This window comes from Ceratotherium simum, chromosome 1 (assembly GCF_057802395.1).
Source record: "Ceratotherium simum simum isolate JZ-2026a chromosome 1, ASM5780239v1, whole genome shotgun sequence".
Classification (NCBI taxonomy): Eukaryota; Metazoa; Chordata; class Mammalia; order Perissodactyla; family Rhinocerotidae; genus Ceratotherium; species Ceratotherium simum.
Window position 1 is genome coordinate 104,013,701 of NC_141900.1, and position 14,538 is coordinate 104,028,238.

Below are 14,538 nucleotides of genomic sequence, written 5' to 3' on the forward strand. Positions count from 1 at the left end.
AGATTTTAAGCCACCTGCCCAAGCTCACACAGCTGGTCCTGGTGGTGGACCCAGGCACTCGGACTAGGTGAACTAGGACTTGGTCCCAGGCAGCCTGACTCCAGAGCCAACTCTTTGAACTTCTACACTAAATTTCAAAGTTTATCTACATACAAATTTTGTGCTGTATCAAAAATGTAGTTTTGCTGTCAATACCCACGACACAATAAGCACTGTGGCATTTGGAGGGGCGCCGTGAGTCACTGAATGAGGAAGTTGAAGGTGGCGAGATAAGAGCCCAAGGTTCTGCCCTGCTGAGGAAAAGCACAGAAGAGGGTAAAACAAGTTTACACGGATAAGAAAATCCACAGGACTAGGAGAGGGTTACAGACAGGCGAGGAGAGAGCAGAACGAAAATCAGTGGAAAGCACAGACCGGAACAGTGCTGGGAGCTGCATGGGGCTCCAGCTGCCACCAAGCACTGCCTCCAGCTGGGGTGGGGGCCAGGGAGGAAGCTGGGTCTGTAGGAAAACCCAAGGCCAAGGGACACCGTAGTCCAAGGCCCCAGCCTGGTGGAAACCCCTTTCCTCCCATAAAACAGCTAAGTGCCTCTCTTCTACCGCATTCCAGAGCCATGGGGCGAGAGACCCTGGCCCTCGGCTGGGCCATTGCTGTCATCCTGGCGCTGCAGACCGGGGCCGCTGCAGAGCGCCCCCCACGGACCCTGCACAGCCAGGGCGAGGTGTTCGCAGACCTGAGCGCCCAAGAGCTGAAGGCCGTGCGCAGCTTCCTCTGGTCCCAGAAGGAGCTGAGGCTGGAGTCCTCCAGAGCATCAACCATGGCCAAGAACTCCGTGTTCCTCATTGAGATGCTGCTGCCCAAGAAGCAGCAGGTGCTGAAATTTCTGGATAAAGGTAAAAGGCGTCCTGCTCGGGAGGCACGTGCTGTCATCTTCTTCGGAGCCCAGGAGCATCCCAATGTCACTGAGTTTGCTGTGGGGCCCCTGCCACGGCCCTACTACATGCGCAAACTGCCCACCAAGCCTGGGCACCAGGCCTCCTGGGCCTCCAGGCCCATCTCTGCCGCCGAGTATACCCTCCTGAGCCGCACCCTGCAGGAGCTCACCAAACCCTTGCACCAATTTTTCCTTGATACCACAGGCTTCTCGTTCCAAGACTGCCGCACCCGCTGCCTGACTTTCACGGACGTGGCTCCCCGTGGCTTGGCCTCCGGCCAGCGCCGCACTTGGCTTATCTTACAGCGCGACGTAGAAGGCTACTTCTTGCACCCCACTGGGCTGGAGCTCCTCGTGGATCATGGAAGCACAAACGCCCAAGACTGGACAGTGGAGCAGGTCTGGTACAACGGGAAGTTCTACCAGAGCCCGCAAGAACTGGCTCGGAAGTATGAGGATGGAGAGGTGGATGCAGTGGTCCTGGAGGACCCACTTCCCAAGGGCAAGAAGGGAGAGATCATAGAGGAGCCACCCCTCTTCTCCTCCTACAAGCCACGTGGGGACTTCCCCACCCCTATCGCTGTGCACGGCCCCCGCCTGGTCCAGCCCCAAGGCCCCCGCTACAGGCTGGAGGGCAACACCGTGCTCTACGGGGGCTGGAGCTTCACCTTCAGGCTGCGCTCCTCCTCAGGGCTGCAGGTCCTGAACGTGCACTTCGGGGGTGAGCGCGTAGCCTACGAGGTGAGCGTGCAAGAGGCAGCGGCGCTCTACGGAGGACACACGCCCGCGGGCATGCAGACCAAGTACACCGACGTGGGCTGGGGCTTGGGTAGCGTCACTCACGAGTTAGCCCCTGGCATCGACTGCCCAGAGACGGCCACCTTCCTGGACGCCCTCCACCACTACGATGCCGACGACCCCATCTACTACCCCAGAGCCCTCTGTCTCTTTGAGATGCCCACAGGGGTGCCCCTTCGGCGGCACTTCAACTCCAACTTCAACGGTGGCTTCAACTTCTACGCAGGGCTCCAGGGCCAGGTGCTAGTGCTGCGAACGACTTCAACAGTCTACAACTATGACTACATCTGGGACTTCATCTTCCACCCCAACGGGGTGATGGAGGCCAAGATGCATGCCACCGGCTATGTGCATGCCACCTTCTACACCCCCAAGGGGTTGCGCCACGGAACCCGCCTGCACACGCACCTACTTGGCAACATGCACATGCACTTGGTGCATTACCGCGTGGACCTGGACGTGGCAGGTAGGACTCAGGCACACGTGGCTCCCAGCCGAACTTCCGCATCTGAGCAATAACTCACGTGGAGATGCTGCTGCTCCCGAGGCATCAAATCACGAGAATGGGCCCAGGCCGCTTCTGTGAAACCTGCGGGGCTAGACATCTGTGTGCCCCTGAAAAACGGTGCATGTGAATAGCGCCTGAGCATTACCCTGAACGGAGCAGGGTGGACCCTGTCCTTGCCCTGGGGCTGCGTCGACCCCCTAGGGGGTGGATTGGGTAGAGGTGCGCACGGGGGCAGGGGAGAGGACAATGCCTGGGAGTGTAAGAAATGTCTCCGCCTGGCACTCTGAGGTGGATGCAGTGTCAGCCAGGAACACTCATTGTGTCTCTTGGATTAATGATGTCACCATAAAATATGGCATGGGCATAATGACAGGATGTGGCCTGACAGCAAATCACACGTCAGAACAGGCCCCAGGACCAGATGGGCAGCTTCTCCCCGCTCAGCTCCATTTGCCCCCGGGGCACAGAGGGCACTGGACACAGGCTCTGCACCTGGGGACCACTGAGCTGCCCCTTCCCTAGGCTGCAGCCACAGCAAACAAGCTTGGAGCACGGCTCTCAGGAGGAGCTGCCCAGAGTCACAACGGCATCACCGCAGCTGCCGTGACTGACTCTGAGTTGTCTTCCAGTTCTTCTGTTGCTTTCTGTTTTAATCCCTCCCTTCCGCCCCACAGCTCAGTGCGTGCCCCCAGCATCCTCCTCACTCCTGATGGTTTGCTGTTAGATGTGGTCTGGGATGGAGGTCCCAGTGCAGAATGAGGATGTGTCTGTCCTGGGGGCTCCATTCTCATGCTCCTTCTCCCCGCATGCCTGCAGGCACCAAGAATAGCTTCCAGACCCTGCGAATGAAACTAGAAAACATCACCAACCCCTGGAGCCCGAGACACCACCTGGTCCAGCCGACTCTGGAGCAGATGAGGTACTCACAGGAGCGCCAGGCGGCCTTCCGCTTCGGACGGACTCTGCCCAAGTACCTGCTCTTTACCAGCCCCGAGGAGAACCGCTGGGGCCACAAGCGCAGCTACCGACTGCAGATCCACTCCATGGCCGACCAAGTGCTGCCCCGGGGCTGGCAGGAGGAGCGGGCTGTCACCTGGGCCAGGTGAGGCAGGCCAGGGAGGGCTGGAGTCTCCTCTCCGTGTTCCTGTGCTTCCTGTGTCTGTGTGTGCAGTGTATCTGGGCGTGCGCGTGTGTGTGTGTGTGTGTGTATTTCTGGGCGTGTGGCTCTGTGTTTGGGGAGGGAGAGTGTGAGCCTGTGCTGAGCTCCTGAGCCTCTGCAGACAGTCAGTCAGTTTGGCTGACTCCCAAGAGATGATCTTGATTTGGGGAAAAGTAGTAACTTTCCCTCATCATTGACCCTGAAGATGTTCCCTGGGAGTGACCAGGAGGCCTCCCAGTGCCCAGAGCCACCTGGCTTCTCTGCTCGGACAGGTATCCCCTGGCAGTGACCAGGTACCGGGAGTCGGAGCTGTGCAGCAGCAGCATCTATAACCAGAATGACCCCTGGGACCCACCTGTGGTCTTTGAGAAGTTTCTTCACAACAACGAGAACATTGAAAATGAGGTACTGGCCCCACCTTCCTCCAGCCTCAGCCCCAGACCAGATCTGTGCCCAGTCCCAGGATCTGTGCCCAGTTCCAGCATCTCTGCCCAGTCCCAGGATCTGTGCCCCAGGATCTGTGTCCCAGGAGCTATGCCCAGTCCCAGGAGCTGTGCCCCAGGAGCTATGTCCAGTCCCAGGATCTGTGCCCAGTCCCAGGACCGAGAGCAAGCTCAGTGGTCACCAGATCTGCCCATTCCTTAAAAATGGGGCTTGCGGGGGGTGCCCGCCCCTCCTCTCTGAGCCTCCCCAGCACTGCCCACTCCCTTTCCTGTAGGACTTAGTGGCCTGGGTCACTGTGGGCTTCCTGCACATCCCCCACTCGGAGGACATCCCCAACACAGCCACACCCGGAAACTCCGTGGGCTTCTTGCTCCGGCCCTTCAACTTCTTCTCAGAGGACCCATCCCTGGCGTCCAGAGACACTGTGATCGTGTGGCCCCGGGACAACAGCCCCAACTACATCCAGCGCTGGATCCCTGAGGAGGACGGGAACTGCCTGATGCCCACCCCTTTTAGCTACAATGGAACCTACAGGCCTGTGTGAAGGGCCCCCGCCCCGAACTAACTCCTACCCAGAAGCCCAAGCGCCCCCCAGGGACAGACAATAAACCCCTCAGGGCTCAGCTCCGTGTCCTGCTTCTTGGGGGAGGCACGGTGGGCAAGACCACGCCCCAGGCCACGTGTGCGGGACACACACAGGTGAGCGAGCACATGGCCTTGGCCTCCATTCACTTTGGTCTACTCCACCCCAGAAAGACCTCCATTACTAAGGCAAATGACACTCACTGAAATACTAGATTTACCTACCAGATTGGTGTAAAAACATCTGAGACTGTCAGCTCTCTCTTGGGAGTCTGTGGGGGACTCTCCCACGTGGCTGACGGACATGCAGAGTAGTGCAACCATGGGAGGACGCTGTGGAAAAATCTAGCAAGATTGCCAACACCTTTACTCCTTGACACACTGATGCAACTTCTGGGGGTTTATCCCACAGATCTCCCTAAAAACACAGGAAACATAAGTGTGCAGGGTGATTCACAGCAGTGCTGTTGTCACATCCGAGTCTGGAAACAGCCCAGATGGCCGTCCAGAGGAGAGATCCTACAACTCTGAATGAACCAGGGCACATCCGCACGACGCAGTTCTAGGTGATTGTCAAAGAGACACGTGAACAAGGACATTCTCTCTACTGACGAGGAAAGAGCTTCAGGATATACTAAGTAAGCAAAGAAAATAGGTAGAGAACAACACGTATATAGTATGCTAACTTTTCTATGAGAAAAGAGAGGAGTATGTGTGTGTATATATATATATATGTATGCATACATACACATATACAGAGAGTCATAAAAACTCTTGAAAGGTGCACAAGATACTAATAAAATGGGTTGCCCATCATCTTAGTCCATTTGGGCTGCTATAACAAAGCAGACTGGGTGGCTTATAAACAGCAGAAGTTTATTGCTCACAGTCTGGAGGCTGGAGGTCCAAGATCAGGGTGCCAGCATGGTCAAGCCAGGGCCCTCTTCTGGGTGGCAGACTTCTGACTTCTTGCTGTGTCCCCACCTGGCGGAAGGGGTGAGGGAGCTCTCTGGGGTCTCTTTTGTAAGGACACTAATCCCATTCACGAGTGCTCCTGTCTCACGACTTAAGCACCTCCCAAAGGCCCCACCTCCTAATACCATCACATTGGGTCCTAGGATTTCAATATATGAGTTTCAGGGAGACACAAACATTCAAACCATAGAACCTGAAGAAGATGGGGAGAAATGGGATGAATGACACAGGGAATGGAGCAGGATTTCTCAAAGTAAACCTTTCTATATTGTTGTTGTGTTTTTTCCGGAGTTTTTGTTGTTGTTGATTTTGAGTGAAGAGAGCCTGTGGGAACCCAGAGGGAAGGATTGGGGGGGGGGGGCGGTGGGCAGGGGCAGGGTGGGGGGCTGGGCGTTGGAGGCGGGGTGTTGGTGAGGGGCGGGGCCGTGGGGGCACTGCCGGGCCTTGAGAAGGGGCAGGACGACGGTGGGGGGTGGGGGCGCGGTTCTCCTCTCTCCCTCAGGACTCGCAGTCTCGGAGCTTCCAAGTGTTCGGGCCACAGCGCAGGCCCATGGAAAGCACCAATTACCCACAGGTTGGCAGGTTCCCAGGCGCCATCGCCTTTCACCCCAGTGCTATGTAGTTTTTTATTTTTTAATTATAAGAACATATTACCTATTCAAAAAAGTTAAAATCTAAATTTTAAAAGAGAAAGGGAGGGAGGGAGGAAGATGAAACTCTTATTACTGATGAATGGCACTGTAGTGGCCAACCAGGATGAATGGAGTAGACAGAACAATGCCTCCCCACCCAAAATGTCCGCATCCTAATCCCCAGAACTTGTGAATATGTTACCTTTCATGGCAAAAGGAAGGAATTTTGCAGATGTGACTAAAGTGAAGATCTTGAGGTGGGGAGATTCTCCTGGATTATCCAGGTGGGTTTGATACAATCACAAAGCTGGTTCCTTGTAAGAGAGAGGCAGGATATGAGAGAGGAGCGAAGGTGTACACTGCAGGCTTTGAAGATGGAGGAAGGAGCCACAAGCTACAGAATGTCAGTAGTCTGGAGAAGCTGGAAAAGGCAAGGAAACAGAATTTCCCCTAGAGCCTCCAGAAGGAACGTAGCCCTGCAGACCTCTAGAACCATAAGAGAATAAGTGTGTGTTGTTTGAAGCCACTGTTTGTGGTAATTCATTTATAGCCTCTGTAGGAACTGTTACAATGGATGTGGAACTTCCTGGCCAGACTGTGATGGAGGGAAGCAGAACAAGTGACTCTTCCATTGTCCCCCAACCTAAGTGTCCCCGACTCTGCTCGGAGCTCCATCACCCAAGGCAAGCCCAGGACCAGGACCACTGACAGGGAGCCTGGGACAGGAGAGCCAGTGACGAATGTCCAGGGGCAGCCAGGCCAGACAGCAGGAGAGGGGCTGGGTCCTGGATATTCAACTGGTCAGATTCCAACCTTTCTTCCAAGACTCAGAGGAAGGCTGTGATTGGTTTAGGTAAACATTTTAAGGAGGCTCAGATTAGAGCAGGTTAGAAACCAGAAGGCAAGGGGCTCCTTCATACAGGTTTAATTTGTGTATGACTATTGCCTCCCCACCCACAATGGGGGCAGCTTGAAGACTGAAACCCGCCCCTCACTCTTCCTTCATGTCTTTCACAGTATATCTGATTGTGTTGTGCATTTAATGGGTGCTCAGCAGTGTTCATTGAGTGACTGAGTGACCAACAGCCTAAAAAATGCAAATTCCAAATTACACCTAGTCCTCATGTCTTCCCTTCCCCACCCTGTCAAGTTTTTGTCTCTTGGCCCTAATCAGGATTTTGGCGGTTCCCTTGGCTACTGTCTCCCCACCTAATGAGATGACAAGAGAACGGAGCCTCACCCTGAGAAAGCAGCCCCAAGAACCAAAGAGACTTCACTTCCATCTCTTGTGAGCTCTGGGTCCCTGGTGGTCCTCGCAGGTGACCACTCTCCACCCTCTTTCCCTTCTAGTCCCTGGCATCTACTTTTCATCATATCCCTCATTGTTCCTCCTTGCTTTAAGCATGATGCAAACCCCAGAATGTGACTGGCCAGAGAAACAAAGATGAGAAAGATATAGTCCCCATCCTCAAGATGTCCATGGTCACTCTGGGGAGACAGGCCAGAGAGACAGCACAGTGCAGGCTGAGGGGGCCACACTACTAAGGAGGACTTCTCTCAGATGCTCATCTTCTTGTTTCATAGATACTGGAAGTCTGGTCCAACCCTAGAGCCACAAGTGTCCCCAAGAAATGTCCTCCTACCATGGGCTTTGGTGAACACATTCAGCAATCGTTCATTGTGTGACCCCAGCATTCTCAAGTAAGCAGCATCTCCGTCCGAGGAGGCCAGCCCTGTCCAGGCGAATGAATTCTCCTTGAACACCATGTAGACACTTGGGGCCACTGGTCCTCTTGTCAGGTCCTCCTCAGGCGGGAGAAGAGATAAGTGGTTTCCAGGGGAGGGGTGAATAAAAAGAGGTAGCAGGAGTGAGTTCTTTTCTGGTGATGGAGCGATTCTATATCTTGATTATGGTGGTGGTTACACAAATCTGTACCTGAGATAAAATTGCATAGAACTGTCCACCCACTTGCATGCACACATGACACAGATGAATGCAGGTTTAACCACAGTGAAAACTGAATAACTCCTGTGGTCTAGTGAACAGTAATGTACCAATGTCAGTGTCCTGGCATTGATACTGTACTACAGCTGTGTAAGATGTCACCACCAGGGAACTCGGGGTGTAGGGTATACAGACTCTGTACTATTTTTGCTACCTCTAGTGAGTTTATAATTATTTCAAAATAAAAGGCTTTTTAAAAAATACTTATACAGGAGGTGATATCAGCAACATGGTGGAGTGAGCTATTCCCTTTGTTTCTCCCCCTTCAAACTACAACTAAATGGACATTCATTGATAAGCAGAGGATACCAACACAGCACATCAGGATGCCTGAGAGACCCAGGCAGCTATATATCTGAAAGTGGATTCACTACCCCAGGGAGGTGGTGGAGATAGGTGGGCACTCTCTGGCCCCCTGGCAGCACTGTGCATGAATGTGACTGCTCTCCCAACTGGAGCACCCATAGCACCACTGCTGCCCCAAGGGTGGGAGCGCACCTCAGTGTGACTGCAGGAACAGATGATGGTAGCCCTGAGCCCCCATGTGATTGCTTTCCCATCCAGTGGGAGAGCCCACAGTGCCAGTGCAGTCCTCAGGGAGCGGCTCAGGCTCAGACCCAGTGGGGAGGCCCCGCCCACCAAGCACAACTGCTGGTGCGACCTAGGAGGAGATGGTGGCAGATCTGCACACCCAGGCAAATGCAAAAACCCTTAGTACCACTGCAGCCCCAAGGGGGGCAGAGCATCTCGGCGGGACCATGGGAGCAGGCAGCAGCAGCCCTGAGCCCCTGCATGATTGCTTTCCCATTTGGTGAAAGAGCCCACAGGGCTGCTGCAGTCCCAAGGAGTGGCCCAGGCTCTGACAGGCACAGCTGACAGGGATCATAGTAGGCTCAGATTATACAGCTCCTGCCCCTCCCCCTCCCCCCGTGGTGGCAGGTGGAATCTGTGGCCAGATACTATCACTATGTGATGGCACAAATCCACCCCATAAAATAGTATGAAGAAATACATTAATACTCCAGACCAGAAGGAAAAAGGCTATCACTCCTGGAGGCACAAAAATCTAGCATCTAAATGACAGAGAATTCAAAATAGCTATCATAAAAAAACTCAATGAGGTACAAGAGAACTCAAAAAGACAGTTCAATGAAATCAGGAACAAAATTAATGAACAGAGAGAATTTTTCACAAAAAAAAATTGAAAATATAAAGAAAAACCAATCATAAATGTTGGAGATAAAAAACATTATGAATGAGATCAAGAAAAATCTGGAGTCCTTAAACAACAGAGCTGATATTATGGAGGATAGAATTAGCAATCTAGAGGATAGGAATACAGAAATGCCTCAGATGGAGGAGGAGAGAGAACTAAGACTAAAAAGAAATGAAGAAATTCTCCAAGAAGTATCCAACTCAATTAGGAAATGCAACATAAGGATTATAGGTATTCCAGAGGGAGAAGCAAGAGAGAAAGGAGTAGAGAGCTTGTTCAAAGAAATAATAGCTGAGAACTTCCCAAACCTGGGAAAGGAGCTGGAAATACAAGTAAAAGAAGCTAATAGAACTCCTAATTACATCAATGTAAAAAGACCTTCTCCGAGGCATATGTTATTAAAACCAGCAAAAGTCAAAGACAAAGCAAAAATATTAGGGACAGCAAGGCAGAAGAAAATAACCTACAAAGGAACCCCTAGTGGGCTTTCAGCGGATTTCTCAGCAGAAACCTTACAGGCTAGGAGAGAATGGAATGATATATTCAAAATTCTGAAAGACAACTTTCAGTGAATACTCTATCCAGCAAAAATATCCTTCAGATATGATGGAGAAATAAAAACTTTCCCATAAAAACAAAACCTGAGGGAGTTCATCACCACAAGACCTTCCTCTATAAGATATTATCTAGAAGGCCTTCATACATGGGGGAAAAAAAAAGAAAGGGTTTACAAAGTCTTGATCAAGGAGATAAATAGGCAGATAAAATCAGAAAATTACAACTCTCTATCAGAACAGATTAGCAAACACTTAACTATAACTTTAAAGATAAAGGGAAGGAAAACATCAAAAATAAATATAATCACTTCATTTTAACCACAAACTCACAACACAAAATGGAATAAATTGTGACAACAACAACTTAGAAGGGGAAGAGGTAAGAGATGGAACCTACTTAGAGTAAGGGAATAATAGGCTATCAGAAAATGGACTATCTCATCCACGAGATCTTTTATACAAACCTCACGGTAGCCACTAAACAAAAAATCTGAACAGAGACACAAGTGATAAATAATGAGAAAACCATCATAGAGAGAACCCAAACTGAATTGGCAGTCTGAAATACATGAGACAAGAAATAGGGGAAATACAGAACAACCAGAAAACAAGCGATAAAATGGCAGCATTAAGGCCTCATATATCAATAAAAGACAAGATTACTCTAAATGTAAATGGATTAAATTCCCCAATCAAAAGACACAGAGTGGCTGGATGGAATAAAAAACAAGACCCAACAATATGCTGCCTCCAGGAAACACATCTCAGTTCTAAGAACAAACACAGGCTTAATTGAAGGGATGGAAGACAATATTCCAATCTAATGGCAAACAAAAGAAAGAGGTATTGCCATACTTATATCAGAAAAAGTAGACTTCAAGATAAAAAAGACAATGAGAGACAAAGGGGGGCAGTATATAATGATAAAAGGGACGTTGCACCAAGAGCACATAACACTTATAAATATATATGCACCCAACACAGGAGCACCAAAGTATATAAAGCAACTATTAATTGACCTAAAATGAGACACAGACAGCAACACAATAATAGTAGGGGACCTTAACACCCCACTTTCAACAATGGATAGATCAACCAGACAGAAAGTCAACAAGGAAATAGTGTAACTAAACAAAAAACTAGACCAGATAGACTTAATAGTTATATATAGAACACTCCATCCAAAATCAGCAGAATACACATTCTTCTCAAGTACACATGGAACATTCTCAAAGATAGGCCATATGTTGGGAAACGAGGCAAGGCTCAAAAAATTTAAGATTGAAATCATATCAAGCATCTTTTCCAACCATAATGCTATGAAACTAGAAATCAACAACAAGAAAAAAGCTGGAGGGCTGCCCCAGTGGTGCAGTGGTTAAGTGCACGTGCTCCACTTCGGCGGCCCAGGGTTTGCAGGTCTAGATCCTGGGCGTGCACCAACACACCACTTGTTAAGCCATGCTGTGGCAGTATCCCATATAAAGTAGAGGAAGATGGGCATGAATGTTAGCCCAGGGCCAATATTCCTCAGCAAAAAAGAGGAGGATTGGCATCAGATGTTAGCTCAGGGCTAGTCCTCCTCACAAAAAAGAAAAAGAAAAAAGCTGGGAAAGTAACAAACATGTGAAGATAAACAACATGCAACTGAACAACCAATGGATCATTGAAGAAATTAAAGGAGAAATCAAAAATTATCTGGAGACAAATGAAAATGAAACACACCATACCAACTCATATGGGATGCAGCAAACGTGGTCCTAAGAGGGAAATTCAAAGTAATACAGGCCCACCTTAACAAACAAGAAAAATTTCAAATAAGCAATTTTAAACTACACCTAACAGAACTGGAAAAAGAAGAACAAACAAAGCCCAAAGTCAGCAGAAGGAGGGAAATAATAAAAATTTGAGCAGAAATAAATGAAATTGAAACCAAAAAAACAATGGAAAGGATTGATGAAACTAGGAGCTGGTTCTTTGAGAAGATAAACAAAATTGACAAATCCTTAGCCAGACTCACTAAGAATAAAAGGGAGAAGGCTCAAATAAATAAAATTAGAAATTAAAGAGGAGAAATTACAACAGATACCACAGAAATACAAAGGATTATAAGAGAATACTATGAAAAACTATGGGCCAACAAATCAGACAATCTAGAAGAGATGCATAAATTCGTAGACTCATACAACCTCCCCAAACTGAGCCAAGAATAAATAAAGAATCTGAATAGACCAATCACAAGTAAAGAGATTGAAACAGTAATCAAAAACCTCCCAAAAAATAAAAGTGCAGGACGAGATGGTGTCTCTGGATAATTCTACCAAACATTCAAGAAGATTTAGTACCTATCCTTCTCAAACTATTCCAAAAAATTGAAGAAGACAGAAAACTTCTTAACACGTTTTATGAAGCCCACATCAACCTGATCCCAAAGCCACACAAGGACAACACAAAGAAAGAAAACTACAGGCCAATATCCCTGATGAACATGAATGCAAAAATCCTCAACAAAATATTGGCAAACCAAATACAACAATACGTCAAAAGGATCATGCACCATGATCAAGTGGGATTTATACCAGAGACACAGGGATGGTTCAATATCCACAAATCAATCAATGTGATACACCACATTAACAAAAGGAGGAATAAAAACCACATGATCATCTCAAAAGATGCTGAGAAAGCAGTTGACAAGATCCAACATCCATTTATGATAAAAACTCTCAATAAAATGGGTATAGAAGGAAAGTACTTCAACATAATAAAGTCCATATATGACAAACCCACAGCCAACATCATACTCAATGGGGGAAAACTGAAAGCCATCCCTCGGAGAACAGAAACAAGATAAGGGTGCCCACTCTCACCACTTTTATTCAACATAGTACTGGAGGTCTGGGCCAGAGCAATTAGGTGAGAAAAAGAAATAAGGGGTATGCAAATTGGCAAGGAAGAAGTGAAACTCTCACTGTTTGCACATGACATGATTTTATATATAGAAAACCCTAAAGAATCCATCTGAAAACTATTAGAAATAATCAACAACTACAGCAAATTTGCAGGGCACAAAATCAACTTACAAAACTCAGTTGCATTTCTATACTCTAATAACCAACTAACAGAAAGAGAACTCAAGAATACAATCCCATTTACAATCACAACAAAAAGAATATAATATCTAGGAATAAATTTAATCAGGGAGCTGAAAGTCCTATAGAATGAAAACTACAAGAAATTGTTGAAAGAAATCAATGATGACATAAAGAAATGGAAAGATATCCCATGCACATGGATTGCCAGAATAAACAAGGTTAAAATACCCATACTACCTAAAGCGATCTACAGATTCAATGCAATCCTAATGAGAATCCCAATGACATTCTTCCTTGGGAAGAACAAAGAATCCTAAATAGAACAAAGAATCCTAAAGATCATATGGGGCAATAAAAGACCCCGAATAGCTAAAGCAATCCAGAGAAAAAAGAACAAAGCTGGAGGCATCACAATCCCTGACTTCAAAATATACTACAAAGCCATAGTAATCAATACAGAATGGGGGGAGAGAAGTCAAGATGGTGGTGTAGACAGACTCACCACCTCCCATGGACACAGCCGATTTACAACTACTCTTGGAAATATTAACCCCTGAGAGAGAACTGAAAACTGGATAAGAGGAACCCCTGCAAAGGCTCCCAGGGGTGGAGCTTTGACTCTTTAAAGATTTCTTTGTTTCTCGCTTTGAAAGCTCAAAAGAAGCCCAAAGTGGCCACTGTAACTTTAAATTATCGTGGGTTATCTTGCCAGCTGTTTACAGTTATCTCCATTTTATGGGGCTTGTCCCAAGGTGGCAGCAACAAACAAGGTAATTTCTAAAGAGAGTTTGTTATGATCACTGAGAAGAAACTCAGTCCCCAAACAGCCAATTGTAAGCTATTTACCAACACAGACATGGACACAGACACAGAAAAAACAGACAGATGCAACAAAGATATTATGGACTCTGTTTTAAAATTTTTAGAAGTTTGTAACTGCAAAAGCTTCTTTTCCCAATTTTTTCTTTCTTCCAGTCTTAGGCCCCTTTTATTAAGCACTTGCACAAGTCTCTGGAGTTCAGAGGGGAGGCTGGCCATTCGGGAACTGGTCGGGCTTTTAGAAGCTCGATTTCCCGCTTTTCTTTTGGTTTTGTTTTGCTATAAAGTCTGAACAACATCTAAGAACAGTGTAGTGGAAGTGTGCTGCTTGTGAGTGTTACTCCCTAAAGAAAGGTCATAATCACTCTCTTACATCCCTTGGTTTTTCCCACCAGCAGCCTAATACCACCATGCGGGCTTGGAGCGCGTGGGTGACCAACCCTCATAGGCACTTCCCCGGAGAGCTGTTAATTAATTAACATGAATAATAGTGGAGTTCCCTAGGAGACCGCTGTGCGTCTCAAGGCTCAACCTCAGACACTCCCACTAGGCCCTCAGTCACCTGAGAATGCCTTTCGGCCGGGAGGAGCTGGTGTCCCTTCTCTTCAGAGCTGAACAAGTTCAGACTCTCATTTCTCTATCAAGCAGTTTGTTCAGGCTTTACAAACACAATTCTTTCGAATGTAAAGCCAAATTAAAAAGGTCAGCCTGCCCCATTCACTCCAAAATTCCCCCTAGGCTCCCCTGGCCTAGGAAATTCCCCCTAGGTTTCTCTTCCCTAGGAATTCCCCACTAGGTTCCTCTGACCTAGGGT

The 14,538-nt window shown here is 48.2% G+C and overlaps 1 protein-coding gene across 1 annotated transcript; it reads left to right on the top strand.

Annotated features, from left to right (window-relative positions):
- Positions 1 to 612: 612 nt before the first annotated feature.
- On the top strand, positions 613 to 5,653 carry AOC1 (amine oxidase copper containing 1). The gene is made up of 4 exons (XM_014787637.2): positions 613 to 2,198; positions 3,057 to 3,342; positions 3,672 to 3,804; positions 4,118 to 5,653. Exons 1-4 carry the CDS (start codon positions 614 to 616, stop codon positions 4,385 to 4,387), a joined length of 2,274 nt encoding a protein of 757 aa, XP_014643123.1. The 5' UTR covers position 613; the 3' UTR covers positions 4,388 to 5,653.
- Positions 5,654 to 14,538: the final 8,885 nt, after the last annotated feature.

Coding starts and splice junctions, on each gene's coding strand:
- AOC1 (XM_014787637.2), top strand. CDS start 614: ATGGGGCGAGAGACCCTGGCCCTCGGCTGGGCCATTGCTGTCATCCTG. Junction 2,199..3,056: donor CGTGGACCTGGACGTGGCAG/GTAGGACTCAGG, acceptor GCATGCCTGCAG/GCACCAAGAATAGCTTCCAG. Junction 3,805..4,117: donor ACGAGAACATTGAAAATGAG/GTACTGGCCCCA, acceptor CCTTTCCTGTAG/GACTTAGTGGCCTGGGTCAC.